Source organism: Protopterus annectens, chromosome 11.part0 (assembly GCF_019279795.1).
Source record: "Protopterus annectens isolate FY-2018-M chromosome 11.part0, PAN1.0, whole genome shotgun sequence".
NCBI classification, from domain to species: Eukaryota; Metazoa; Chordata; order Ceratodontiformes; family Protopteridae; genus Protopterus; species Protopterus annectens.
Genome location: NC_056745.1, coordinates 643,369,847 through 643,396,364, shown reverse-complemented (window position 1 = coordinate 643,396,364; position 26,518 = coordinate 643,369,847). Strand labels below are relative to the sequence as shown.

Here is a 26,518-nt window from a genome sequence, read left to right as displayed (position 1 = left end):
CAAACAACATTACAGAATTGGTATAAGCAACATATTGGTAAATGTAAAACCTTATTAGGGCAAGTTGATAGTCAAGCATTATGCAAATGGATTGGATACGACTGGTATTTCAAACAAAAAAATGTGTGGTATGACAGTAAGTGTTTATTGTGTGAATTTTATGAAACTGCTTTCTGTGTAAGCTGTAAAAAAAAACGTTCTTTTGATGATAAAGAACCAGAAGAGGGTAATATGCTTACATTATATCCAGATGTTAAACAGTTATGTCCTATCTCCACATGTGAAATGTTAATTTCAGAGTTAAAACAGCAGTCAAATTAATTACTGACAGAATCTCCTGCAGATCTTATTATATGCTTTAGAGAGTATGTTCAAAAGTTGAATAAAGCCACCGCCCAGCACAAAACAGATAAGGACAGGGACAAGGTTCATGGTGAACTGACAAAAGAATTTAAGTGCATAGAAGCTTTAGAGTCAGCAGGACAGGTTACTGAGAAATATCACTGAGCCTGTGCAGAATAACAGGAAAAAATTGAAACTTTTAAACAGCAGTCACAAGACAAGAAAATTATGGTTAGTAGAGAGTTAAAGAAAGAAATTCTGGACCTTAAACAGCACTTGGCTATACTGACAGAAAATAATTTACAGCAGAAGGCATATTTTACAACATGCTTACATTTAAAAAATGGATAGCATACACAGAAAAATCTAATGTTTGGACAGATGCCTTACTTAAATGCTTTTAAATTTTTATTCCCAAATGTTTTAAAACTTTCTTCCAGTTAAATCAAAATGCTTATAAATTAAAAAATAAAGTAGAGCATATGACTGCCATTCTCGTGGCATATGTATAAGGACAGCCTCTCATAGCTAAGTTGTTAAATAATTTCAAAATCACCATTTCAGATAAATTAATAAAGCAAGCTGACCATTTTAAATTAGTGTTCCAGATAATCTGTCAAAAGGTAAAAAAAAAGAAAAACAGAACAGTTCTTGTGCATATAAATCAAATGAGAGTAGATAAAAGCAGTAAATACATGAAGTCACAAGAGTGACATGCAAGTATTTTCTTTTCACCTAAAGTGCACCTGTTTAAAATGCACAAGAGCAAAAGGCAGATAACAGCAAATGTAAATAATGGAAATATATATGTTTAAGCATGTGCTAGCTAGACCAATATCTGTTTTGTTTTTTACAATTTTTAGTAATTGTATAATAGCACCAGGAGTAGCAGAGTTATAAATGTGTACTGGGCAAATTATACTACAAATATAATTCAAGGTAATTTCTCTTGTCCAGGGGGACAAAATTGTCATGTTGGAAACCTTTCCTTAGACCAGAGTGTCACTGTCTGGAAAACAGTCAGACATCAAGCATATGTTCAACTCTCACAGCATAACGCAAATGTATCTTTACAAAACAATACTGCAATAAAATGCTGCATACTACAAGGGAAAATGGCACTCTTTCAATTTTACACTAACTGTGTAAACAGTACTGCAAAAAGGTCTGAAATAAAGCTATGATAGAAAAATAATATCTCATTCCCTTGTGACAGTACTGGCTGTAAAAAATGGCAAAAATATTTTAAAATTGTTAATTTACAGGTACAATGGTTACCCAATATATGGGCATCACAAAAGAGCATGTTAACTTTAAAAAGAATTTCTGCAACATTTTAATAAATCTTTAATTAGCAGGCTTCCATTTAATATTGGTGTCACTAAATTTGGAAACTGTACTAAGTGTACATTACAGCCCAAGTATGTACAAATGCAAAATATTCTATGCAAGCAAAACTGATAGTAATAGTAAATATGCTTGACTTATGCTATATAGCAAATGGTTTAATATGTAAAAAGCCTTCTCCAGTGTATAAACCATGTTTTCTACAACACTCTGTAAATCTATGTAAATAGACAATTTTGCATCAAGTTTTAAAATGTTCACAGAGATTGCTCCTCAATTTGTTTGTATTGTATGAGTTTTTCTAAGCAAATGCCCTTTGTGGGATGTCTTAGTAATATCACTCATTTAGTGTGGCATAACAACTCTTACATGTTTACCCCAAAAAGTAAAATGTCTGTATCTTTTAAATAAAATCCTCAAGTAGTCTCTTTCTAAATTCTTTGTATGAGGTAATTAACAGTTAATTACATAGGTAAAAAATAAGTTAATCAAGTTAGCAGAGAAGACTGAAGCAGACACAGCATATAATTGGTAAAATATTTTACAGGATGGTCTGCAAAAGAAAAACATTCTTAAACTGGATTATACCCAATTCTGGTAGTAATGTGTTGACTGTGTAAAATTGTGTTTTGACTTGTATCAAAAGAAAACTAAAAGTTTTGTTTCTTAATGTGTTTGCGTAAATCATAATAAAAATTATGATCTAGCCAAAGAATGCATATCAATGTAAACTATTTTGTGTGTTTTAAAACAAAAGGGAGAACTGTTAGATATATGCATTTAGATACTTACAATAGTGACTGTACACTTCTTTCTTTTCAAATATATGTAGTAAAATATATACATTTAGATGCATGTACATTTCTGTTTGTTAGCATATATACATTAAAGGTTTAAAAATCTTCTTAGCTGAAAAATAAAAAATATAGTATGCATGTTTTGGCATCCTGCTGTGTGTGATACAAACTGTTCTGTGCTTGGTACAAGTTTCAAGGACAACTACAGATAAACATGCCTCTCTGCTTCCCGAGAAACCCAGGTGCAAGAATAAACAACTCCCTACCATCCAGAGACAGGAGCAACTCCCTGAGTTTAAGATTCTCACATAATTCACCTTGAAACAGAACACAAATTAGCTTATTAACAGACTGTATTACATCAAGCAAATTCCAATAGTATTAACATCAACAGGCTGCTTTCACGGACAGGATCCGGATGGCACAAAAAAGTGTATAAAAAGACAGTGAAATTAAATGGTGTTAGATCTGATTTTTGTTAGATCTGGTACATGTAGGAACATGTTTGTTCTGAGGTAAATTGAGAATGCAAAGCTATCATCTGTACTTGTACTGAAAGACTAAACCTGAGACATTAAAAAATGTAATAGTATAGTACTTGTCATCTGTTACATAGATAAATTATTTTATTAGTAATTGTGCATAAGTTAATACAGTGCTGAAAAGTTTAAAAGCCTGCAATGCTCAATGCATTGGTCAGACTTTCATTTCAGCAAGCAGCATCATCATTTTTAATCATTTTTCATTCTGTTGCTTCATATCGTCCAGTTAATGAGCAATATTGTTGATGCCCAGAGTGTTTCAGTTTTGTGCTGTTATTATTAGAAAAGAAACAGTTTCAGCTGCCTTTGGAGGTAAAATTAAACTGTAATAAAGTACTTTTTCTTAAACAATGTTTTTCAACAAGATGTAGCACTGTTCACATTTATTGTTTATATTTTGTCTTAGAAAAAATCAGTGCAGTCCTGTCTCAACCACCCAAGGTTTTCATAAGTGAAAGTTTTCCAACTCTACCACAGTGGATTTAACTCTAAATGGATGACTCACAACTGACACTGCTTTCTAAGAACTGAACATACCCTATTTACTATCAATATAGCCGTAGGGTTTATGAACATATTCTTTTACTAGACAATTCTATCTTACTTCAAGGTATCTGGTAAATTACCAGTAACAAAATATGTTTATATGATCAGTAATTAAATAATTTCAGAAATGATTCCTTTACTATTATAGTGTCCAAAATTAGAAACTTTATAATTGTGTACTGAAGAGTACTTTATCATTCTATTAAATTATTCTAAATGAGTACAATTAGTCCAGCATTATTGCAATTGTTTGATAAATTTTTGAAATTTAGTATTCTCAGCACAATAAATTCATTAGGTTCAGGTTCACCATTATAGTTATATTAACAAAGTACATACCTATTGTTGCACTGTTATCAATTCTCTTAATGATATCGAAAGAATTCCTGGTATTTCCTTCTGTTATATCAAATATTATGTCTGTTTGGGATGGATAGTAGGAGGGAGAGATGGCACGCAAGAAAACAATTTCTGAAAAGAATGAAAATGAACAATATTTATACAAAATGCATGTGCTATAAAGAGACCTATTAATTTAATTTAACTCTAACATCCCTATACCATTTACACTCTCTCTTCCACAGCACTTATTTGCATTCCCAGTACCCTGCCTCCACTGAAAAGTATGATAATTCATGTTTTTGAGGACTCAAATAAAATCTTTTTATTAATGCAATAACAGAAGTGCCAAGCAACATGTCAAGCTTGGAAATATTTAGCCATCATGGCAGCTCATTCAAAATCAGAACTAGCATTCTGAAAATAATTCCATGTTATATCTAATGATTATTTTATGATACCTTACAAATTACAAATAAGGAAATAAATAGCAGCTACAGAAGCAACAAGTCTATAATGAAACATGTATGCAACGTTTACTGATAATAACATGAAGAGCATTTATAATACCCTAACATCCTGTCAGTAATGCAGTTATGCTTCGTTTTGTTTTAGTTGCATCACAGCCAAACATCAATGGCTACCAGTACCTCACCTCAATTTCTGTTTCTACTGAGGCCTGCCAACCTCTCCTGGACATTTTCTAACCAAGTTTGGGGCCAACAAGAGGATATGGTCACCTGGGACAGTGTCATACTGCTGAGGGAGTAGTTTTCATTTTGTTCTCCTCCTGTTTATGCCAAGTTTCAACCAGAGGACAGGGCATCAACACTGGTCTGTTCCTCACATCTGTAAAGAGCCAGTATGAGCAGAATGTCCTGATCACCCTCAGGCAGCACTGTGAAGTTGTTTCCCTGGTCTCCAGGTCAGTTAGATAAATACAGCACAAAACAGATAGTGCACATGAAACCAATAAGTCAGTACCACAATGAATGAAATGCATTTTAATGGTGATGAGGAACCAGATGTCACCCAGAGTACAGAGAACATTACTTTACTGCTTTAGTTAACACAAAGGACTTCATTGGAACTAAAGCTAAAAAACAAGATAACTTCCATTTATAGGAAGTAAAAGGCATTAAATTGCCAACAATGATCCAAGCTATCATAGGAAATCATGTTCTTAAAAGTACAAACATTAATTAAATACACCAGCAAGAGAATGATAAAAATGTATAAAAAATGTGTGGAAAGGAATATGGAAATTATTGTGAATAATTAAAACACTGTAATACAAAACAGTTAGTCAAAAGCAAAAAAAAAATCTTAAAGGAAAGTCATAACTACCTAAAACATTAACTTAAAATTACTATAACCAAAAAGTATCTACAATAGCAGATATAAAAAGAGAAATTCACTACTAAAATAGAATTAACTTTTGAATTATTGTCAATTATCTACTTCAAAAATGGCTTAATGCAGTAAACTGAGTGAGGTAGAGAAGTTAAAAAATGTGAAAATAATGGGGTATATGAACTACATTATTTTTTTTAATGTTTTAAAATTTTAGAATTGTAAAAATGGGGCCATCAAAAACATTACCAAAAAGCAAATTAGTTAATAGGAAAATGGATGCAGTGTAAAACAAACAAATACATATAAATGTGAAATTTAAAATGCAAATTAATATACACCATATGCATGTAATCATAATAAACTTAATCTTACAATTTTAATGATCACATTTGAAATACCCCAGCAACAAATTGGAAAAAGATGAAAGCCCCTATAGCAACTCTAGAAAATTATTGGTTGTATTTGGAGTTGAAAATAAAGAAGTTAAATGGCAATAATTTAAGTAAAACATTACTAATAACAGTCATATGTGTCCATAGGAATACTTATAAAGATATTATATCAAATGTGAAAATACAAGTTTCTTCCCCTGAAAGTTTACAACTTCTGATTTTATCTAAAGAATACCATGGATTTATTATATAGGTATGAATTTTTGAACCAAGGGATTCAAAATACTATTTTATATAGAAATGCCTTCAGTTATATTTCCTGGGGCTGATACTATGGGTCTAAATTGAAGTAAAATTCCACCTGAATGGATTTTACAAATCTCAACTTTCACCCCAATTTTAGGATAAGAAATGTACATAAAATCATAAATTTGTGGTTTTCTATGTTGTTGTATTACTAAATCAAATAATACATATTTAGTATAATTATACTGTTATATCTATCAATGAAATTTCCTTGCACTCATCATTTCCATAGACTGTATGTATTCCTCTTGGTACATTATCACTTACCTGCTTTCATAATCTTCAAAATGTTATTATTTGTCAAAGCTTTACATTCAGTATTATTCAAATTGTGAAACTGCTCTTTGGTTTTCCATTAAAATGTTTAACATAATTTCATTTTTAAAATAAGTAGTTTCAGTTCCTGTAATATTTTGTCACAGTTATGTTTTCTACTGCATGTAAATAAAAAAAATGTGACCTGTACGTTTGAAAAAAATCTCTTTTGTAAAATTAAACATAAATGATTTTAGAGCTTCATTCAACCTTTCCCTCTTGCTCTTCCCAGCTGCTCCCCTTCCCTTGTTGAAAGGCAGATTGCTGATTGAATAAATCAATTAAGGCACAGAAATATATCCATTTATTTTGTCTGTTGTTATTCCTTTTCCTTCCTTCCTTCAACTGTTGCTGTTATTGTCGTAACCTGGTGTACTTCCTTACTGGCATATGCAGAAGTTCTATTTGCCGCCCTAAAAATTTTATCACTTAAGGCATCAGAATCTTTATTGAGATCTACAAAATTATAATTTCCATTAGGAGAACCAGTTTTGCAAAACAGAGGAGGAAAGAGGTAAGATTTCCCCTTACTGTATGCCAAAATGTTTTTTTATGAAGCTGTGTTTTTTCTCTCCAACAGTTTTAGTAAAACAATCTGTGTAAGTGGAAACTACTTCAAACTGACCATAGAAGATAGAACAATCATGTGTTGCCTTGATGTCAATAAGTTCATGATTTAATTCATGAAGATGTGCCTTCATTATGATTTAATTCATAAAGATGTGCCTTCATTATGATTTAATTCACGAAGATGTGCCTTCATCATGATTTAATTCATGAAGATGTGCTAATTCATAAAGATGTGCCTTCATTATGATTTAATTCACAAAGATGTGCCTTCAGTATGATTTATGAGCTTTCTAGCTAGCTTCAGTCCCATTTTATTAAATCATTCAACTAATTGCTTATAAAATGGACCCCCCACAATGTGTCATTAGGAAATATATAAATATGTAATCTGCATTTTTCTAAATATACATTTTCATATACAAGGGATTGAAACTTTTTTAACTTATTCACTAATACAGTAATATTGTTTTGAATCTGTGAAGGCACATGGCTAAACTTAACAGAACCAATGTTGTCGTACAATCTTGACAAAAGGATCAATAGATTTATTTAAAAAAAGCAGCTACTACATTTGATATAAAATATCATCTCTAATGTTGCACTCTCTTTAAAACAGGTGACATAACTTCTATCTACATTATTTAGCCTTCCTTATCTCAGATAAACAGACTGCTATCTGAGACAATTCTACATTCTACAGTCTCTAGTTTTTATGTTGCAAAACTCCTCACATCCTGGTGCAATTGTTTAAATTAAATTCCTTTTATCATTTTATTTGCTTGCAGAAATAAAATGTAATTAGATATTTTTGCCTCTAGACTTGGCATTGTAATCCAGCATAAGTACTTAGTCTGATTTTAAGACTGTTTATTAAGATTTTCACAAAAAAGTTAATGTGCAATTTGGAAATTCTAAATGGAATTGCATACTAGCAAGTCAAAGACTGAAGCAGTCATACTGCGTTATGTTACTGTAGCATACTTTTATGGATTTTATTAATTCAATCTACAAGTTTTTTTGTCTGTCTGCCTGCCTGATCTATATCTGCTATTGATATTGGTTCACACACAACTTAGAATCTTTACTCTTACATGTGCTGAACATATTCATTTATATTACTTTTTCTAATGCCTAGTCTCTGAATATTATGCATTGAGAAATGTTATTAAATATTTCAACAGTGCATACTTGTCAGATTTTTTGTTTCCTGTATGCAAGTTATTTTGGGTATATTTTGTTTTGTTTTCTGCAATGAAACCTATTTTAAATCAATTCCTATATTCCTAAGATGCTGCTGAAAGATATGCTACATAGCAGACCTGTGCATCAGGCAACCCTCAGGCTACAATCCTGCCCACCAGAGACTTTTATTTGGCCTGCCAGAGAGTCACTGACAATTTTTTTAAGTAATTTTTAGTATATAGTTAAGTATGTCCTGTCACTTTAAATTGAGCTCATGACTTCCCAGCTGATGTCACATCATGTCACTACTGGTACATACACGTTACAATAATAAATAGTTCAGCCTTAAGAAGTTCCTACTCATTCATTGCTGAGTCTTTGCAGGGGCCATTTTTAGTTTCATTGAAGAAGTTGAAGGGTGGATGAGTTGTGTGTCTTTGTGTGTGTTTGTGTAGGTACAATGCTGGTGAGTGAGTCATTCATATCAATGATGTATGATTGTGTGAATAAAGTAGAAAAGCAGAGTGATTTGCATGCGTATTTCTGTATGGGTACAGTTCTTGTGTGTGAATCATTTGTAAGAGTGATACATGCTTGTATGAAGCAGAAATGTAACTGCATGTGTGCATTTATATGTATGCAGTGTTGTACTATAATTCATTTGCTTGCAAGAATGATGTATGCCTTTCTGAAAATTCCATTGACTGTGTTTGGATGTTTGTATGCCTGTCTTTGCATGTGTGAACATATGAGTTATTGTAAAGTGTGCTTCTGCATGGTTGGAAGTATGTGGAGGTGGGAGAACTGCATGTGTGTGTTGCGGGGTCATACCTCTGGACCAACAGACAAGGAAAATCAGAATAAAGGGCCTCAAAAAGCAGCATAGCTCTACAGATGATGAAAACAGTGGCAAAGATATTTCAAAGGTTGCCTGCCCCTACTATAAATCTGATTTTGGGCACTCTTCCCAGTTCCATCTCATCAGCTCATTCTACTGAGTACAGAGAGATATTTCAGAAGGCCCACCCCCTTAGTTTCTTAACCTTGAATTATCTTCTCTTTCCTCCTTTCCCACTTAACTAAAAAAAATACTTTATTCAGCTGATTTTACTATATTTGTGTTTCTTCCTACTTTATTACTTTATTTTGCTTTTGTTGCTTGTTATTAAAAGTGTTCAAGTGCATTTATTTTGCTGCATTATTACTCCTTGTTAGTAGCCTGGTTAAATTGTAACTGTTATTCTAAGTCTCTAAGTTTTGGTTTAAGCAGTTGGGCTTCAGGCCACTTATTTTACATTAAGAAGGTTTTTAGTCTACACTCTTGTGACAGGAGAGATAGCATACATCCTTCTAAGTTGGGAATTGCTGGTTGAAGGCTGAGTGTGTCTGTTATTCTAAATGTGTCTTAGTTCTGGTTTAAGCGCTTGGGCTTCAGGCCAGTTACTTTACATTAACAACGTTTGTGGTCTATAATCTTGTAGGAGGAGAAGCTAGCTTCTGCCCTTCTAAGCTGGGAGTTGCTGGTTGAAGGCTGATTGTACATGTTTATCTGAACTGTTTTTTTTTTAATTTTTGCACTTTGCTGTACATAGACTAGATTCAGACCTGCTGAGTCTAGTTCTGTTTGTATAACTAGAGCACTAAACAAGGCCATCTTTCATTGGATAGGGTTCCTCTGCACCCTAGTGGCAGGAGTGTGCAGTTAGAACTCATCTAATTGAAGGTTGCTGGAACAGTGCTCAAGTTTTGAGCTTTTTTATTGGTTAATTTGCTTAAATCAATGTGTTCTTGTTTGCTACATAAGCACCACATTTGTATGCATTTATGTGGGTTTGCACTTGTTTTAACAAAGCTCCACAGAGTTTAGTGACCAGCTACTGCTCTGCTGTATTTATCTCATCAGTCTAAAGCATCTGCTGATCTCTGCAAAACTTAAGTAGAATTTTTCACTGTATATTACACTTTTGAACTGCATTTTTACCATATTATTGCTTATTTGAACGTTTTTTTTTCTGAAATTGTACTTTGTTTGCTGTAGCATAGACTAGATTCAGACCTACTGAATTTAGTTGTGTTTGTATAACTTGAGCACGAATTGGCCATCTTTTGTTGGAGAAGGCTCTTATGTACCCTAGTGGCAGGAGTGTGCAGTTAAAACTCATCTGCTTAAAGTTTGCGGGAACAGGGCTCAGTTTTGAGCTTTTATATTGGTTAATTTGTTTAAATAAGTTTGCTCTCATTTGTTACATAAGCACTGCATTTGCATGGGTTTGCACTTGTTTGTGCATCACCCACTTCCGAGTAGTTGATAGGTTCATAGGTTGGTACTAAGCTATCGGCCGTATGGCCTATACAAGCCTAGCCATAACAATTCCCTGGCTATTTCTTCCCACAAAATAGTGGTGGGCAACATTGACAGTTATAGATGCAAACACTTCTGCCTGCAAATTTTCTTTAGTACTCTACTGGTGCTCCATCGGTGAGTTCTTGTGATTGTCCCTCACTAACAGGTGATACATTCAGTGATGCTCCTGATGTACCAACACAGATCCTGCCCACTAGCCCTTTGTATTTTTTGTCCACTTCTCCTGTCCCCTACTTTACCTGATCCTTCCTGTGCTCTCCCTTTTTTCTGACCACATAAACTTACCTAGCATTATGGACAGGCAATTTACCACAGTTTCTCCAGCCAGACTGGCTGACATGAGCATCCTGAGGCAATTTAGCAATTGTCTCATGTACACTGACAACCCCCTTCTTCTAGTCCACACAAATTCATTATGTGAAAGATGCATCTGTATCAAGAACCTAGAATCCAGGATCTCTCACTAATCTGATACTAAGCAGGTTGTCAGCATGCACACCTCACTTCCTGCACCTACCAAACCAACAACACATAAACCTACATATGTGGAGGTCCTTACAAGAAGCTTACCTAAACATCAGAGACCTCCCAAACACAAACATCATTCACATAATACATCCACTGCAGAACACAGCACACATAATATATCACACATCAGTATCTCACCAGTTAAGCCTCTAAGGCATAACACAAACACAAACATCTTAGTCATAGGTGACTCAATTGTGAGACACACAGATGTCCCTCTCACCAGGGTGGATAAGGAAAAAGTCAGAGTCAGCTGTCTGTCAGGTGCCAGGATCTGCCACATCACAGTCACACTAAAGTCTGTCAACAGCAGGCACTGTTATAACTGTCTTAGTCCATGTTGGTATGAACAACTTCAGATATATCTCACTGGACTATATGAAGAGAGACATTGCTGAGCGCTCTGATTATGTGTCTCAGGCAGGTATGTCCTTAGCCTTTATCAATATTTTACTTTCACCTAGAATGATACCTCAATATAAACAAAAAATGATTGACTTCAACAATTGGCTTAGTTTTTGGTGTCATTCAAAGGGGATCCAGTATCTGTCAGCCTGGGGTGATATGGTCGACAGACCTCGGTGCTTTGCCAGAGATGGTCTTCATCTGTCACCCTAAGGGTTTCCATTGCTGGCTAAGGCTCTTGCCACCCCCATAGTGCCTTTTTTAGGCAATGTCACAAGAACAAAATTCCTGATCTAAAAATATCCTCTAAAAACAACCTCAAGGTTAGGCTGTTAAACACTAGGAGTCTAAACCAGAAACTGCACTCACTAGAAGCAGTCCTCAGCTTGGAAGATGCTGACATGTATGCAGTCACTGAGACCTGTTTTAAGGCTGCAGAGAGCACCCCAGCTATACCAGGTTACATTTCCTTCCACACGTTCAGACCACAAACTGAAGGCATGAGTAATAAAGTAGGTGGTATTTCAATATTCATTAAAGATAAATACACCATAAGATTGTTTAAACAGCACAATTCCCTTGAATTACTTCAGGTGCAATTGACTGTAGGTAAGACCCCTTTTCTGGTCATTGCCAGCTATAGGACCCCCTCAATGAATCAGGACATCCACTCAGCCTACTTGGATCTACTTGAGTCAATCATCATACAACCAAACTCCCTGGTTTTGGGTAACTTTAATTACCCATCATTTGACTGGGTAAATTATACATGTTCTAACTCACTTGCCCAAAGATTCTTGACTTTGTTAACTCCAATACCCTGGACCAGCTGGTTGACACACACACAAGGGGCTCAAACATCTTGGATTTGGTGTTCACCAAAATGGGGGACCTCTCCACCATCCCCAATGTGTGGCCATCCTTCGTGAGATCTGACGACAAATCAATCTCACTAGCAGTAACTATGACACAAGACCCCCCCATTCCAACAACTAGATTAAAAAAAATTCTCCAAGGCCAAAATCCCCTCCCCCCACTGATGGAACAGACACCTATGCTTTATATGAGCACCTGTACAATTGTATTGACTCTGCTGTACCTGATAGAACCAAAGCAAGATCTTCAAGGAAAAATAAACCTGTCTGGTGAAAGATAAAAGCAGCACAACAGAAAATGGCTGACATCAAGACTAATGAATAAAAACAGCCATTCTAAGTGAGATGCTAGCAAAAACAGTTGTCAAAACAGTGTATCCAAAAAACCAAGAATTCAAGCTTATAATAATTAAAAATACACTTTAATGGTAACACGTTACTTTAATGGTAACATGAAAGTGCTTAACGTATTACCATTAAGGTAATGTGTTACCATTAAAGTGGATTTTTAATTATCATAAACCTGTCTGGTGGACAACTGCCATTAATAGGCTATACAATAGGAGAAAGAAATTGCTGTCTAAGAGTAGGAAGGAATGGTCTCTAAACTGGAAACACTCCCTCCTCAACTTAAACAAGCAAATAAGACTCCTAGTGAAATCCTGCAAAGCTAACTATGAATCCAAATTAGGTTTCCTAACTAAGGAGAACCTCAAGGCATTCTTTAGTTACATCTGTAACCTCAAAGGTAAGGTACAGATTTGCGCTAAACTCATAGTTAATGGTACTGCATATATAGAACCTATGGATATAGGAAACCTGCTGGCTGACAGGTTCAGTGAAAACTTCACTCCCCTGTCATCCCCATATATACCCCAAACATCAATAACACCTGCCCCACCTAATATCTCTGGGGAGCAAGTCTCTCCAAGGTCAAAAATACAGCCTCTATGGGACCAGAGAACATCCTAGGCTGTGTTCTACATAAAACAAGAATTAGCATCACCATTGGGCACACTTTTCAATCACAGCCTTAGCACTGGTTTCATCCCATCAAAATGGAAAACAGCTACTGTCATCCCTTTACACAAAGGGGGGTGCATCCATGGACCACGGTAACTATAGACTCATTAACCTGCCCAGCTTTATCTGCAAAGTCATGGAACAAATTATCATGGATCTGATTAACAAAGATATAGGAAATCTCCAAACGCTTGACCCCACCCAGTTTAGCTTTGTCAAGGAGAGATCATGCCTGTCAAACTTGGTGGACTTCTTCGAGATAGTCACATCTATGCATACACCCTACCTAGACTTAGCCAAGGCCTTTCACACAATCCCTCACTAAGGCATCATTGATAAACTCACCTAGATGGGTATCATCAGAGGTCTGAATGGAGATATGATAAAATCAGCAAAAGGAGAGATGTATTGCTGGAATTGAATTCATCCTCAAGTCTAGGTGAGTACCTTCATTAGGTAGGCCCTGTTTTTCACAGAATCTCACCAAGACAACACTGATATATAGACTGTATTTTATATAGCATATATCATGGACAGAAGTAGGTTAAAAAAATAAAGAAGAGAGCTGGGTACACAAGTCCCAGGATAAAAAGTGCCCAATCCTGGTAGGTGCACTGGTACCAGGACTGGAAATAATGACAATGAGAACCCTCAAGATATGAAAATATTCCTACAGTGGGGCTAGGCCAGACCCAGGATGAGGATGACCCCCCTATTGTAGAAGGAAGTAGAAGACCACAGAAATCACAAAAACGGATAGGCTAGAAAAGAGCCATACAGGTGATAGAGTGGAATATTGAGGATAAGAAAGAAATTATGTATTGTTACTATTATGCAAGAACCCCAGAATTTCCAGACAAAAGATATACAAAAAGATTAAGAGAGAAATTAGAGGAAAGAAAATACTTCCACAAGGAAAACTATCATAAGCTTCAAATAAAAATTTGTGTTCATTAATAAAACAGATCCATGAAAAACACTATATAGACCAAGAAACCTTGTGCAGTTTGGAAAAAGAAGCAACTGAGGAAGTTCAAAAATTTAAAGAACAAAATTTAGAGATGTTTGAAGGGTATAAAAAAGAAATATGGACATGAGAAAGAAAAAGAGATCTGATATGGTGCAATATTTATGCAAAGGAGAAAGCCAAATTAATCAACACACAAAAGGCAGCCCGAAAGATATTTGAAGACAAATACAGGCAAAGGAATCCAGATATGGAAAATTTCACAATAAAAAATAAGATCACAAAGAGGGAATGTAGAACAGAAGATTAGTCAAGTAGAAGTTAAAAAAAATATTTGCAAAGTGAAGGATTCAGTGTATAAAGTCTAACACAGGTCATATCACAGCATGATGGAACAACTAGTCCCCAATGTAAGAAGAAACAAGAGGAGCAAGAGACATCTGAAAAAGAAATATGGACATGGGAAAGAAAAAGAGCTTTAATATGGTGCAATATTCATGTAAGGAGAAAGCAAAACTAATTGATGCAAAAAGCAGCACCAAAAATATTTGAAGAAAAATACAAGCAGACATCTGGATATGGAAAATTTTACAATAAAAAAATAAGAAAATAAAGAGGAAAAGTAGAAAAAGAGGATTAGTAATGGAGAAGTTAAAAAAATAGAAACTGAGGTTATAGATTACCTGCAAAGTGAAGGATTTAATGTAGAAAGTCTAACACAGATTATGTCACAGCAAGATGGATCAATGAGTCCCCAAAGTAAGGAAAAAGAAGAGGAGCAGGAGACATCTGAAGAAGAAATATGGGCATGGGAAAGAAAAAGAGATTTAATGTGGTACAATATTTATACAAAGGAGAAAGCAAAACTATTCAATGCAAAAAGAGCAGCACCAAATATATTTGAAGAGAAATACAGGCAAAGACATCTGGATATGGAAATTTTACAATATAAAAAAAATAAGAAAACAAAGAGGAAATGTAGAAAATAGGAACAGTAATGGAGACATTAAAAAATAGAAACTGAGGTTATGGATTACCTGCAAAGTGAAGGATTTAATGTAGAAAATTTAACAACACAACAGGATAGATCAATGGACACCCAAATTCAGGAGAAACCAGTGGAGCAGGGAGCATCTAATCAGTTGACATATAAAGATATTTTGGAGCCTCCCATAGGAAACCAGAACAAATGTTCACTTGGAGCTATACAACAAGGGAAAGAACAGGAAAATGTGCCTACTCTGACACAGTCAATGCCATGGAGTGATAGGCCATTGAGGTTCCCATATGAAAGAGCATCCGATGTCACAGGACAAAAGTGAAGAGAATATGGCACAGGAAGAAACTCTGGAACTTTCAATAGAATGCCCGCAGGAAATGGCGAACAAAGAAGGTGCCCTCAGTTTAGAAGAAAGTGATCTAAGAGAAGAGTTACTTGGTTTAATAGAGATGGATAGACATTAAGATCAATGGAAGAAATAGACTGCAGAAGGTCAATAAAACTCAAAAAGTTAGAAGTTTGATAAACCAAATTAATACAGTAATTAGGACTGTCCACAGAGATTCATGTAATATAACAGAAGTAAATTGGATAAATAACTGTGCAGCCAAGGACACAAGGTAGTGAAAGGATGGGGAGAAATCTAATGCCATCATGGAAGTATCTAAGAGAGAAAACTATAAATCAATTAAGATAAGAAGTGTCACTGTTAGAAGAGTATAGAAGAGGGAACAGATCAACAAAAATACTTAGAAAGACAGATGTGATAAAAGCAATGTGTGTATTATAATGGCTCGGGATTTATCATGCACTGTTGCAAATAATAAACTAAAAATATCAGCACAGTCTGAAAAAACTTAGAAGATACACAGATAAATATAAAGGAAAAGGAAAAAGTAAGCAATTTATTGATGACCCAAAACTCTTTATAGAGAATTGGGAAACAAGGTAAAAGGAACTGAAAGACCACAAAAAAAGAAGAAGTAGATACATTTTGGAGAAGTATTTATGAAGATCCTGTAGAACACAACAAAGATGCTAAATGGATAGAAGAAGTAAAAGAAAGAATAAGAAGTTCAAATGTGCAGGAGATGAGATGTGATGACGTAACAGCCAGAGAGATTGAAACAAAGTTAAGAAAAGTCTCAGATTGGAAAACCCCAGGCTCAGACATAGTAACTAACTTCTGGTTAAAAGTATTAACATTTTTACATGAAGATTTAACCATGAGTAAGAACTATTTATATGCACACCCTAAACAAACACCAACCTGGCTAACAACAGGAAAAACAATGCTTCTACTAAAGAGTGAACCTGCACGCTACCCTAAAAATTATAGACCAATAGCTTCCCTTCAGATGAGGTATAAACTATACACTGGAATTGATGCTGACAGAGTTTATAGTCATTTAGAAGAAAACTCAATTATGGCAGTAGAACAAAAGGGTAATAAAAGAAAGTCATATGGAACAAAGGATTATTTGTTGTTAAATAAAGTCATAGTCGAGAACTGTAAAAAGGGGAAGAATCTAAGTATGGCATGGATAGACTACAAAAAAGCATTTGACAGTATTCCACATTCATGGATAAAAGTGTGCTTAAAATGTATAAGATACACCCTACACTGATAAACTACATCACAGCAACCATGAAACAGTGGCAGACCACTTTGCATTTAAGCAGAAACAAAAGGAGCCAGCATTCAGTGACCTGAAACACTTTAATGGTAAAAAACCATAGAAAACAAAAAAAGACAGACCAGTTTTGGCCAGATCAAATCACAGCCTTCATCAGTGTAAAAAAAGGAACATCAAGTTGTTGAACCTTAAATAAACCCATCTACAATCTCATTGGTTATGTCAAAAATATTCATTCAGACCAGGTGGAAATAATCCACCCAGTTTCACAATCCATTTTTTCTCTTTGGTATTTAAAATAGAATGCCACCCTGTCTTATTAGATCTGTTACCTTGTATAATGTCAATAATCATCAAAGAGAACTTGGCAGATTTATGAACCAAATAATGTTTGTAGAGTGCGTTATTAGCCCTTTTGTTTTTAATATTGCTGATGTGCTCAGAAATTCTAATTCTAAATGGTCTGGAGGTTTGACCAACACAGAATGAGCCACACTGACATGTGGCCAAATACACCACCCAGTCACTACTAGAGTTAGCAAAAAAATTAAGATCATAAACCAATGAACAATTTCTGCTGGGAAACTGCTTGGATTTGTTCACCTTGTCACAGTTGGTACAGTGGCCACATGGGAAACAACCTATCAGTGGGTCACCTGTCAGTGTGGTCTGCAAAAATTGTGGATGTCGATCCATAGTACCATGTTTGTAGTGGTTAAAACAAGAACCAAGGTTTTTCCCTTTCCGAAATGAAAATACACATCTGTCAGGTATTATGTTTGCTACTTCATGGTCACATTGCAAAATGTTCCAATGCCTGTGTACACTCTGTATTAATTGGTCAGAATTCCTAGCATAGGTGGTGGTAAACCTGAGGGGTACAGAATTTGTTTTGGTATGTTCCTTATAATTCAATAAATTTTGCCTGTCTAAGGAATTTACCAGATTGTTGGCACTTGAAACATAACCCATGCCATAACCCCTGGATCTTAATCTGTCAGTAAGATTCTTCCGCTGTGATTGAAATGAAGAATCATGAGAACAGATATGTTTTATCCGAATAAATTGTGATTTTGGGATATTGCGTACAACATGTGGTGGGTGGAAACTCGAGGCATGAAGGATGGTGTTGTACTCAGGATGCTTCCTGAATACTTCCGTACCTAATGTATGATCAGGTAATCTAGTGATGGAAACATCTAAAAAAGTAATAATGTTCTTGTCATAATGAACAGTAAATTGTAGGCCCCAGATGTTATTGTTCAGATAAGATATGAACTCATGTAAGCCATGTATATCACCTTTCCATACCATCCAACAATCATCCAAGTAACGTCTATAGATGTCAATATATTCCAAAAAGGAATTGTTATGGCAATCGTAAATAATTTGTTGTTCTACAAAAGCCATAAATAAGTCCGCATAAATAGGGGCGAACGAAGCTCCCATGGCGGTACCCTTCATTTGCCAATAACAATTATTCTGATAAAAGAAGACGTTACTTGTAAGGACAAATTTGGCTAATTCAACCAAAAAAGAATTGAAAGTCGGTTGATATAAACCCGCCTTATCCAACCAATAGGACAGAGCTTCCAAACCCGCCTGATGTGGAATGTTGGTATATAAAGAACTAACATCAAGAGTACACATCAACCAATCTGGCTCCAACTGACTATCTGAAATGATCTGTAAAAAATTGGTAGTGTCATGTAATCTTGAACGTATCAAACTAAGTAAAGGCTTGAAATGTTTGGTGAGAAATAATGACAGAGGTTGCGTGATATACCCTCTACCTGAAACAATAGGTCTACCAGGGGGATTAATGGGGTCCTTGTGAACTTTGGGTAGAAAATAAATATATTGGGTTGTTGGATCCTGAACCATAAGCTGTTGTACAGTGTCATTGGTAATGATAGATTCATCCCTAGCCCAAAGTAAGAAGTCCTCAATTTGTTTTTGGAACCTGAAAGTTGGATTAATAGCCATAGGAGAGTAGTATCTCTGATCCGACAGTTGTCTATTGGCTTCTTTGTCATAATCACACCAGTTTAGAATAACAACAGCCCCACCTTTGTCAGCAGAAATAATAACAATATTTTTGTTATTCTGTAGTTCCAAAATAGCTTCCCTTTCAGCCAAGGAAATATTGTTAGATTTAAAACGTACATCAGATCTAGAAAAATGAAGATCTTTGAGAATACTATTTTGAAACTGATGTACCAATGGATGCATAGGTGGATTAAATGAAGATTTGTGATATATAAATCTGTCACCACTATAGTTTCCAGTATCACCAAAAACAATTTGAGATTGAGATTTCTACAAAATGATACCACATCCTGAGCCAATATATCCTCAGAAATCATGAAACCAGGTACAAAAGAAAGTCCTTTATTCAAAACCGACAATTGAATGGGTGATAAAACAAAATCTGACAGGTTTAAAACATTGTTGTTAACATTGGCATTTATTTCTGCATGACCATTTTCAACAGACCTTGTATATTGGTTATGCTTCCTGTGTTTCCTACCCCCCCCCGGTGGTATCTGGGCCTAAAGGGATTGGGCCCTGTATCCTTTTGGGGGACAGTGATCCTGATACTGACTGTAGTTCATTATCAGTGCATGATGAAATATCCTCAGTTGAAGAGCCAGATGCTAGGCTCGATTTTTTAAGGATAGAACGAGGTCTTTTTCTTTTGGGAGTCCTTGTGGAGTTAGGTGTAAATCTAACCTGTTTGATGTAACTTGCAAAGGGATTGGCACTCTGATAGTCACCCTGATCCCTCTGAAATTTTTTAAGTTTCCTGGTGCGTAGTTGTTTCTCTAAAATATTAAGGTCTGTCGCTACTTTATTGAGTTGTTTATTGAAAAAGGTTTCACCTTCAAAGGGTTTCACATCACCAACCAGCTTGGTGACTGTATCTATTTCCGAGTCAATAACTCTATCATAAAACTTAGATAAAGCATCCACAAAGGACATAGTGGCCTGTTGTTGTATTGAAGACCATTGTTCAGTGAGTTCCTGTTCAGCAACCCCAACATGGGGTTGAATACGTATTCTCAAGCCTCTAGGGGTGATCCCCTTAGCCATATAAGCCTTAAACAATTTAGAGTGCCAAATGTTTGATCTGAGTGATCTGAGATGTTTATGCAATTGTTCAAATGCTAGTGCACAAATGGATTCTGAATCTGATTGATCCATAGTACTGGAGTTTTCCTGTGAAAGAGAACCCAAGCCAAAAGTTCTAAGATCCTCCCTATCTGCAGATAATCCTGTCACCAAACTGGAAAGATCCATGGTCCACAACAGCTGCTGACAATAATAGTACAAAACTACGTCAGCTATTAGTAAAAGTACTGAGGGGACAATAACAGCTCAAAAGAAAGAAGACCTATAAAGGTTGTTGATTAAGTTCCGGCTGTGCCCCTAATATATATACACATGAGATAATTCGTGCACTAGCAAATGTTGATTTGAATGCTAGTATGGCTAAGGCCAATATGGCAGAGCATGGTGCTGAAACAGGAAAATGACTGACCAATGGCTCAGTACAACAGCAAGTTCACTCAAAAGAGACTGAGGAAAAAAGATACAGTCAACAAAACAGTATAGTGAAATATAAAATGTAAAGACCAATCTCTTATGGTCAATGTAAACCACGCTGGCTGGTCTGTAAATCCCCCTGATTAGAAAATGACAATAAGTATGCACCAAGAAAAATTCAAAAATGTAGAGGATTATATAAAATCCCAATATAATGTGTATTGGATGACCAAATGACTATGAGAGAAGCATAGACCCTATCTAACCCTGTATGAACTTAAAACATATAGTGAACAAACTAAAAATATATAAACTTAAAGACTGAATAAACCAATCAAGGTACAAATACTTTAAGTTTTGGCCCAATATTGATCTTAATCAAACAAAAAATGGAATAGCCCTGATTGACAGGCTTACTGTGACTTAATGAATATATTCTTTAAAATTTGTCAAAACAAAGGACAATGTAAAAATTGTACCTGCGTTTGTCAACCCATGTAATGTATTTTAGCTGTGAAAAGTTAGACCACCAATTCCTAAAATCAGGGAAGAATCTACAATCCTTACCAAGGTCAATTGGTATTAGTGACAAAAATTAATAAATAATATATCATAGCAGAAAAGTTTGATGCAAATATATGAAATGACTATTAGATATGAAATATCAAACAAGTAACAACAATTCAAATAATCCTAAACGTATGAAACATTTCATCCGCAAACAAATTAGCGTGAAATAATCATGCAAATAGTTCCACAATGTTATGGTATTAAAACGGATCCCAGAAGCTGATATAACCACTTCTTCCTTGAAACGCAAACGTGAATGGATGAAAACAGTATCAGTGTTCACTGACTCATGTAGATAACATTGGTCCCTTCATATAAGCCACTGATCCAAGAAAATGAAGTTTGCAGTCCAATCACATAGGTCGCTTAGTCCCAAGAAAAAAGAAATCTGTAGTGTGGCAAAATCAGAGTGTGTTTAACACACCATGTCAGATCCCAACAAGTTAGATTGTCCGATCATAATACTGTTAACCAAACAACCAGAACATACTGTAAACACATGAAAAAACCAAAAGCAATATTAGGAAAGAGACTGTATGTGTATATTTATGAATGTTCCAAAAAATGTAAACCACACAGCCACAATAATCTTAATATAGATTATTAAATAAATATGTCTATTGTATTGCAATGGTGAAAACCCGTCCAAGTCCTGATATGATCACTGCTTCTTAGCGATGACAAAAAGTTGAAATAAAGTAAACAGTACCTGTGTTCACAGACTTGTATTGTGAACAAAATCAAACAGCCCTGAAGTGTAGCAAAACTTGCTGGATAAACCTTCCAGAGCGTCAACAACTCACAGCTGTTAAAAAAGCTGGAAACTAGAAGCAGAAATGATCAGCATATCAGCCGAAAGATGCTAGCAACTCCTGCCCGCTCAACAAAAATCCACGCAGATGAAAAAACGCTGAAAATGGTGGTATGACGCCAGCAGATGGTTTATCAACTAGTTCAATTAATGAACCAAACAGAAAGGCACCAAAACGATAGTCCCCTGGATAAACAGTGTCAAATTAGACAAAACCAATGTGATAGTAAAAAATATATGTCCAAACGAACAAAAATATAGATGGGTTTGAGACCGCAGAGTAACTGACAGTCAGTAACAGGATCACAGGCCCCCAGCAGGAAGAAGGAGGAAGCATAACATCAAAAAAGGAACTCCTGCACGGTGAGCAGATGCACAGCTCAAAACAGAAACTAATCAGGCAGAAACAAAAGGAGCCAGCATTCAGTGACCTGAAACACTTTAATGGTAAAAAACCATAGAAAACAAAAAAAGACACAGACCGGTTTCGGCCAGAACTTGGCAGATTTATGAACCAAATGATGTTTACCACTACCTATGCTAGGAATTCTGGCCAATTAATACAGAGTGTACACAGGCATTGGAACATTTTGCAATGTGACCATGAAGTAGCAAACATAATACCTGACAGATGTCTATTTTCATTTCGGAAAGGGAAAAACCTTGGTTCTTGTTTTAACCACTACAAACATGGTACTATGGATCGACATCCACAATTTTTGCAGACCACACTGACAGGTGACCCACTGATAGGTTGTTTCCCATGTGGCCACTGTACCAACTGTGACAAGGTGAACAAATCCAAGCAGTTTTCCAGCAGAAATTGTTCATTGGTTTATGATCTTAATTTTTTTGCTTACTGTAGTAGTGACTGGATGGTGTATTTGGCCACATGTCAGTGTGGCTCATTCTATGTTGGTCAAACCTCCAAACCATTTAGAATTAGAATGTATGAGCACATCAGCAATATTAAAAACAAAAGGGCTAATAACGCACTCTACAGACATTATTTGGTTCATAAATCTGCCAAGTTCTCTTTGATGATTATTGACATTATACAAGGTAACAGATCTAATAAGACAGGGTGGCATTCTATTTTAAATACCAAAGAGAAAAAATGGATTGTGAAACTGGGTGGATTATTTCCACCTGGTCTGAATGAATATTTTTGACATAACCAATGAGATTGTAGATGGGTTTATTTAAGGTTCAACAATTGATGTTCCTTTTTTTACACTGATGAAGGCTGTGATTTGATCTGGCCAAAACTGGTCTGTCTTTTTTTGTTTTCTATGGTTTTTTACCATTAAAGTGTTTCAGGTCACTGAATGCTGGCTCCTTTTGTTTCTGCCTGATTAGTTTCTGTTTTGAGCCATGCATCTGCTCACCGTGCAGGAGCTCCTTTTTTGATGTTACACTTTGCATTTAAGCCATGGTGAAGGACAAATTATTCCAGGGATAAAAATTCAAAGGGGGATGTTCCAGGGTGACTCTCTGTCACCACTGCTCTTTTACTTTGCCCTGAACCCATTAAGCTGTCTGCTTAACAGATTAGGTAATGGCTATAATTTGGCTCCCAGAAAGCAACAGAGTGTAAAGACTTTTCATCTTCTCTTTGTCAGTGATTTAAAACTGTATAGCTCATCAGATAAGAAACTGAAAGCATAACTGCAAGTTGTCAAAACTTCTTCAGATGATATAAGAAAGTCATTTGGTCTTGATAAATGTGCAAAAGCAATCTGTAAAGCAGGAAAGCTGCAGCACCAAGAAAACATCTGTTTGGGACAAGCAAAAAGAACTTGAGCAAGACGGAGTCTATAAATATTAGGGAATTAATGAAGGATCAATAATAAAACATGAACAAATGGGCATAAAACTCAGTAAGGAATATTTTAGGAGACTTAAATTAATCCTGAAAACAGTGTTGACATCTAGGAACAAAGTTCAAGTTATAAACCAATTTGCTCTTTCTGCCCTAACTTACAGTTTTGGATTGATTGACTGACCCCAAAAGGTGTTGGATAGATTAGAGAGGAAAACAGGAAAGATGCTTCATGCTCATCAAATGATTTATAAAAATCAGTGCATGCCTAGAATGTATATATTTCCCTGTTCCATAGGAGGTATGGGCCTCCTTGAAATTGATTACATGTATAGATCTGCAATCATGGGATTGCATACATATCTGCTGACATCACAAGACCCAAACATAGTGAAAGTTTTGAAACATGAGGAGAAAAAATCTAAGATGACTTCCTTTCTTAGTCTAGCAGAAGCATATTGGCAGCAAGTGAATGCGCCAAAAAACAAAAAAGAGAATATAAGGTGAAGAGTTAGATGAGAAGGCAAGAAATTTGGAAAATGCATAAATATAGTTGCAAGTATAGAAAACTCCTGGAATAACCTCATGCTGATCAGGACTGAACATAGGAATGGTTAAGGAAAGGCGAATTCAAACCAAAAGATGAAAGGTTAATATTGGCGGTCCAAGATAGTGGACTACATACACGTTGGTTTACAAAGTCCATTGAACATGTTGGAGAAACAGGCAAATGTAGGTTTTGTAAAACAGAATTGGAAACAGTTGCACACCTTGTTGCTGGTTGTGATATGCTAATGGCAGAAGGACTGTATACTGAAAGGCATAATAATGTGGTAAGACTGTTGCACTGGAGATTGTGTAAACATTATAATATTAAATTACTAGAAACATGGGCCACAAAGTATCATAGAAAGTGATGAAGTCTACATCAGATGAGATCATTCATTACCAACAGTTCAAAAGTTAGATGCTAGAAAACCAGATATAGTGGTCCATGAAAAGAAGACAAAAGTAGGATTGATCATTGTAATCGCTACACCCAGTGACTATAGTACGGCACAAAGGAATAAAATATCAGGATTTGCAGGCAGAAATGAGCAATATGAAAGAAAGATATCCAAACTGTTCCAATAGTAGTAGTAGGAGCACCAGGTCCTATAAAAAAGAATCTACAATCGTATTTAGGTATGTTACCAATACATGTAACTCCATACGAATTTCAGAAGGAATCATTGCTGGGCACATTGTGGGTGCTGCAAAGAGAACTTCTGGCTGACATCAAAGATTGAAACAATACTAATTTCATGAACTTTAATCATACTTTGACATAGGAATGGGGTCCATTCCCGTCATGGTATTAGAAACCCAAAAGATTTGGAGAAATTAAAAAAACTGGGTATCAACCCACATATTGTCAGGTGGGTTGCAAATTGGCTCACTGATAGAACTTATATGGTCAAAATAGGGGACTCCACCTTCTCCAGCAGACCCGTAACCAGTGGTGTTCCACATGGATTGGTTCTGGGACCCCTACTGTTCGGAATCTACTTCTCTGAAGTAAAGGGTAAAACTAATGGACTATGGCTGACAAAGTCTGCTGATGACTGCAAACTGGAAGTGATCATTGAAACCCCTAGTGATGTCAACACCCCTCAAGAAGGTCTTACTCAGTCTAATGCCTTGTGTCAAAGTCATGATCTTAAACTTAATGCAAAAAAATGCATTATCATCCCCTTTTGCAAGGGTGATGTTCCTGCAAACTACCACATCAATAGTAATACCCTAAGCACACAGTCAGTGGGGAGAGATCTGGGCACACAGGTCAACAGAAACATAAAGGATATTTTTTATTGCACATCTCATAAGTAAAGGTTTTGCCTCTAGAAAAAAAAGAAGTTAAACCCCCCTGCCCCTGTACTTCTTCCCTCATCAGGTCAATAATAAAGTGCAGTGCTTCCTTTGGTAGGCTCCTTTTCAAACACCTGCAACAATTGGAGGGACCACAAAGATTCCTTACAAAGAAAATTCAGTGTCTTCAAGATATGTCTTATGTGGACAGACTGAAGTCATTGTCACTTTACTCTGTGTTGTACAGACTGCTCAGAGGCAACCTGTGCCTTGCATTTAGAGCAATCTCTGACCCAGCTTTAATGGAAATGTTGCACATTCAGAAGTCAAATGGCACACAGCTCACTCGCTCAAAGGACCTCAACCTGGTATGTGACATCAACAGAACTTGCTGGAGTGACAGATTTGTCTCACAGAGGTTGCTTCACCTTTGAGACAAACTTCCTATTCATGTTAAACAAATCTCCTCCTCCTTGGCCCTATTTAAGTGTAATTTGGACAACTGGATGGGTAACTGGAAATTCACCCCAGGGGTTCCACCTGTGTCCCTCTTGGACAGGAGCAATGTGTGGATTTAAGTGTCTGCTTGAACCAGATACCCTTGGGAACATGGGTTGAACTAGCCTAGTAATCTCCTATGATCCTGTGAGATATATATTCACTTCAGAAGCCTGAAACTTCACAATCTCAAAATTCATAAGTCTGAAGCCCAAAATCCTGAAAACTCAAAATCCTGAATCCCAAAAGACTGAAAACATACAGGATACATATACTAACTATACACAAGGCAAAACATATTACTTTTTACCAAGTATAAACAGGGTGGCAAGCCCCCCTGCACCCCACCCCCCACACTCCCTGCTACTTAAATATATCAACTCCGAGATTGCACTTCACTACACTATCATGAGTTATGTTGTAGTATAGCAAGTTAAAAGGGAACATTACTAAGGTTACAACAGGCAGTCATGAAACATGTGATGGTATATTTGCCATTTTTTTCTGTGCAGTGAGATCTCGGAGTGGATATATTTAATTAGCAGGGGGTGTGGGGGGTGCAGGTGGGCTTGCCCCCCCCCACTATGGT

General features: G+C 35.9%; 1 protein-coding gene across 1 annotated transcript in view; it reads right to left on the bottom strand.

Annotated features, from left to right (window-relative positions):
* Positions 1 to 26,518, bottom strand: part of FBLN1 (fibulin 1) — a gene marked incomplete in the record, with an annotated part of 2,573,942 nt that overhangs the window by 836,656 nt on the left and 1,710,768 nt on the right. The window contains 1 exon segment of the mRNA XM_044088093.1: positions 3,914 to 4,045. Coding sequence (XP_043944028.1) covers positions 3,914 to 4,045 — 132 coding nt within the window.